This window comes from Mus pahari, chromosome 8 (genome assembly GCF_900095145.1).
Source record: "Mus pahari chromosome 8, PAHARI_EIJ_v1.1, whole genome shotgun sequence".
Taxonomy (NCBI): domain Eukaryota; kingdom Metazoa; phylum Chordata; class Mammalia; order Rodentia; family Muridae; genus Mus; species Mus pahari.
Window position 1 is genome coordinate 105,230,625 of NC_034597.1, and position 4,100 is coordinate 105,234,724.

The 4,100-nt window shown below is 43.8% G+C and overlaps 1 protein-coding gene across 2 annotated transcripts in view; it reads right to left on the reverse strand.

Annotated features, from left to right (window-relative positions):
* Positions 1 to 4,100, reverse strand: part of Tgds (TDP-glucose 4,6-dehydratase) — a 23,816-nt gene that overhangs the window by 10,820 nt on the left and 8,896 nt on the right. For both annotated transcript variants that reach the window (XM_021203466.1, XM_029541872.1), the window contains exon 5: positions 139 to 281. In XM_021203466.1, the coding sequence (XP_021059125.1) occupies positions 139 to 281 (143 nt within the window). The remainder of the gene's footprint in view (positions 1 to 138; positions 282 to 4,100) is intronic.

Genomic DNA, 4,100 nt, shown 5'->3' on the forward strand with positions numbered 1-4,100 from the left:
CAGACAGACGTCCATGCTGGTACCCAGTAAGTGAACCTTAGCCAGACAGACGTCCATGCTGGTACCCAGTAAGTGAACCTTAGTCAGACAAACGTCCATGCTGGTACCCAGTAAGCAGAATATCCTCCCTGAGCTTACCTGATCGAGACTGCCTCCATAAACTTCATCTGTGCTGACGTAAATAAATTTCTCCACTCCAGCTTCATAAGCAGCATTTACCAAAACATGAGTACCATAAACATTGACGTATGTAAACTCAAAGGCACGGACAAATGAAAGATCTAAAAGAGACGAGAGAAAAGCTACAATACTTCTTTCTGTTCATGGGAAAAACCAAATGCGAACTGACTGACTTGGGTGTCAGAGTGCTCACTGCCTATTGCTCACCACAGCTACAGCAGGTTAGGAAACAGCACAAGAAAGGGTGACATGGAGCCTGGCACCTTACTTATCCTGGCCATGCATCCCACTCTTGTTTTAATACTGCACTTGGCATCTAGCAACCTAAAACCCACCAAACTCCTCCTGCTTTGGGCTACACTGCTTCTGACTATACGTACACAACTCTCTGAACAATAGTCCACCCCTAAACATAACCACATTTAGATAGTTTCTCCTCAAATATATTCCTGATATATCTGGATACAAGACAGAAAGGCCAATCCAGCATGAACTGGGATGCTCGTGAAGAAAGGTGAACAACGGCCTCCTAGTAAACTCTTAGGATCAGTTACCTATTGACTACCTTATATCTGTGCATAATTGGGCCACCTATGAGTAAAACCAGATGCATCATGGGGCGAGACATGAAAATTAGGAGAAATGATTATCTGACCTAATCTATCAACCAAGATAGACAACCAGCAAAACCATGCACCTCAGGAACCAGCTGCTTATACTCTGTCAGAACACATCGTAGCCTGGGCCCTTGAGCACCCTCTTCACATGCCCACTGTCAGACGGTTAAGATGGGCATGTGGGCACAGGAGGCTGTCAATCGGTGGAGGAAGAGGCCCACGAGCACGTGTGATGCTGGTCCCCAGTGCAGCCAGGACGGGGATGCAGAGGAGCCGGAGAGCAAAACAGAAAAGCCTAAGCTAGAAACAAAATAAAAAATATACGACAAGGCGGGAAAACTACTTGAACTTACAGGAGATAAACAGGCCATATCAACCATTTACAAAAGACTTATAAATCCAAGTAAGACTCGCCCTGAAGTAGTACACATACAGGACACAAATAGTTTAAACAATGGTCCTTGAGCTACTAATGCTCAACTTCACTTACAATAAAAGAAAACTCAAATTTAAAACTCTTATTTATCAGACTAATGAAAAATAAATATCTGAAGCCAGGGGCTGTAGAGATGGTTCCGTGGTTAGGCTCTTGCAGAGGACCCAGATTCAATTCCCAGCACTCAGATGGTAGCTAATGACCATGTGCAACCCCTGTTCTAGGGGAAATAATGCCAGTTCTGACTGCCATAGATTCCTGCACACATACAGTGGGCATGCACACACTCAGGAACATACACAAAATAAGATAGTACTTAAAAATTATGAAAAGATATTTTAGTGGTAAGACTAAGCAAGGTGGATGAACACACTCTGCATACTGGGCTACAGCAGTGGTTCTCAACCTTCCTAATTCTGAGATCCTTCAATACAGTTCCACATGTTGTGATGACACCCAACTGGAGAATTATTTGCATTACTATTTCCTAACTCTATTTTTGCCACTGTATCTGATATGCACAATATCTGATATGTGACCCCTATAATGAAAGGGTCATTCTCCTCTCAAGGGTGTTGAGACATACAGACTAAGAACCACTGGTCGACAACAATGTATTCAAAATCGGAGGAAGGCAATCTGGTGATATGTAGCCAAATTGATATACATTTATCCCTTAATCCAAACCTATGAACTAAACCTATTCCCTTAGCACATTAGGATATGACCATGTTTGGAGACAGGTTTTCCAGATGTGATTCAGTCGAAATGAACCCTTTAATCCAGACATGTGTCCTTACAAGAATAAAATTTACACCCAAAACTGACGCTAAGGGGACATACACAGAAGAAAAGCTGAATGTGGAAATTTTTGGTTTCTTTGGAAAGTCAATTATAACAAAATAGGTTTAGCTGGGGCACACAGATGAAAGGACGTTTTGCTGAAGCAGACACAGGTGAAAGAATGTTTTGCTACAGCAGACATGTGAAAGGATTCATGATGTTTGGAAGGAACATAAATGTGATCCCACAGACAGTGGGAGCTCAAGCACTGGTTCACTTTGCTCTGCATCACTCTTCTTTGCTGACAGCACACAGGTATTGGTCTGCCATACACTATATAGTTGGGCTTCACTTGTGATGATGTCATAGAGAGAAATACACCAAAGAACTTCTCGTGAAGTTCCTGCGGTTTCTGGCAGTTTTCTGCAGTGGACTCAGGCCAGTTGGTGAGCCTTGCAGTTTCTTCTGGATTGAACTGCCCTTGCTGGTTCGTGGGTCGTGACTACCAAGTGGACTGGTCTGCTGACTCGTATTTGTTATTGGACTGAATTGCTGATATCCTGAAAATGAAAATTGGGCTTGCCCCCAAAGAACTATTTCTAAACAGGTCTACTTCCCCCAACCCCAGCCCTAATATCTTTTCTCTTTCACTACTTCTGAGTGGTGGGCTAGAGGAGAGGTTGAACCCTTATTAAAGTAGGTTAAGAAAAATTTGTGCCTACCAAAAGCCATGTTAGGACAGTGTCAAAGGCAGAGCATGCTGGGAAACCATGAAGACTGGCACAGGACGTCCTGCTTTACCAGAGACTAGGACAGTGTCAAAGGCTACTAAGGCTATGCCAAAGAGGACGCAAGAGGCAACCAAACGCTGCTGCCAGTGGCTAACAGTAGGTGTGAATGCCAAAACCACACCACCACAACCGACTAAAGCAAACAAGAAATAAAAGTAGCACACCCCTTTAATCCAGTACTAGGAAGGCAAAGGCTAGTGGATCTCTGCGAGTTTGAGGTCAGCCTGTTCCAGGACAGCCAGGGTTACACAGAGAAACCTTGTCAAAAACAAACAAACAAACAAAAAAAGGAAGGAAGGAAGGAAGGAAGGAAGAAAGGAAGGAAAGAAGGAAGAAAGAAAGAAAGAAAGAAAGAAAGAAAGAAAGAAAGAAAGAAAGAAAGAAAGAAAGAAAGAAAGAAAGAAAGGCAGGCAGGCAGGCTTCCCCTGTGTGTTAAAACCCCATGAATCCATAATGATACTTTAAAGAAAGAGAAGGGACCAGGTAAGTACAACAGGCCCCAGTCCATGGGTAACTAGATAGCACCCGACTGGCTGCCAGCATCAGCTGCAGCTCAAGGCGCCCTAAGAACTGATATGAAGAACCCGCTTAGAATTCTGATGAAACATATGACTGGATTAAAAGACAATGAGAAAACCATCATTTGCAAAGCTCAAACACACCTGTTGATGACATAGATAGTGCTATAGAAAACACTAAGACTGATCTACAGTGGAACTGAAAACAAAACAAAAACAAACTAAATACAGCAGACTGAAAATCTTAGCTAAAAACAAGGCTGGACATAAGCAAAGCCAAGGTGCATGCCCCGGGAAGAGGGCAAAGGTTTATGGAGTTTACACTCTGAAAGGCTGATTGCACTGTACAAGGTGCCCACAGATACACTACCTTCCAAAGCAGCAGTGGGAGGGCAAAGAAACCAGTTCCTAGCTAGTCTCTGAAAGACAGCAAGAGGGTAAATGCCAAGGATGACCACATAGGTTTTTCAAAAGAAGGAAAACCTAGGCTGAGGATGAAGCCCAAGGACAGAATGCTGACCCAGCATGCACAGGCTAAGCCACACAGACAGACAGCAAGGACAGAATGCTGACCCAGCACACACAGGCTAAGCCACACAGACAGACAGGGTGCTGCAATAACCATGTAGAAAAGACGCCATGAGATGACACAGCTATAGTCATACCGACTATAAGGATTTCAAGACAGTCCACATCACCAAGGAGGAAAGATCAGAGCTGGGGAGGTGGCTCAGTGGGTTTGAAGGCTTGCTGTGCAAGCATGAGGATATGCATT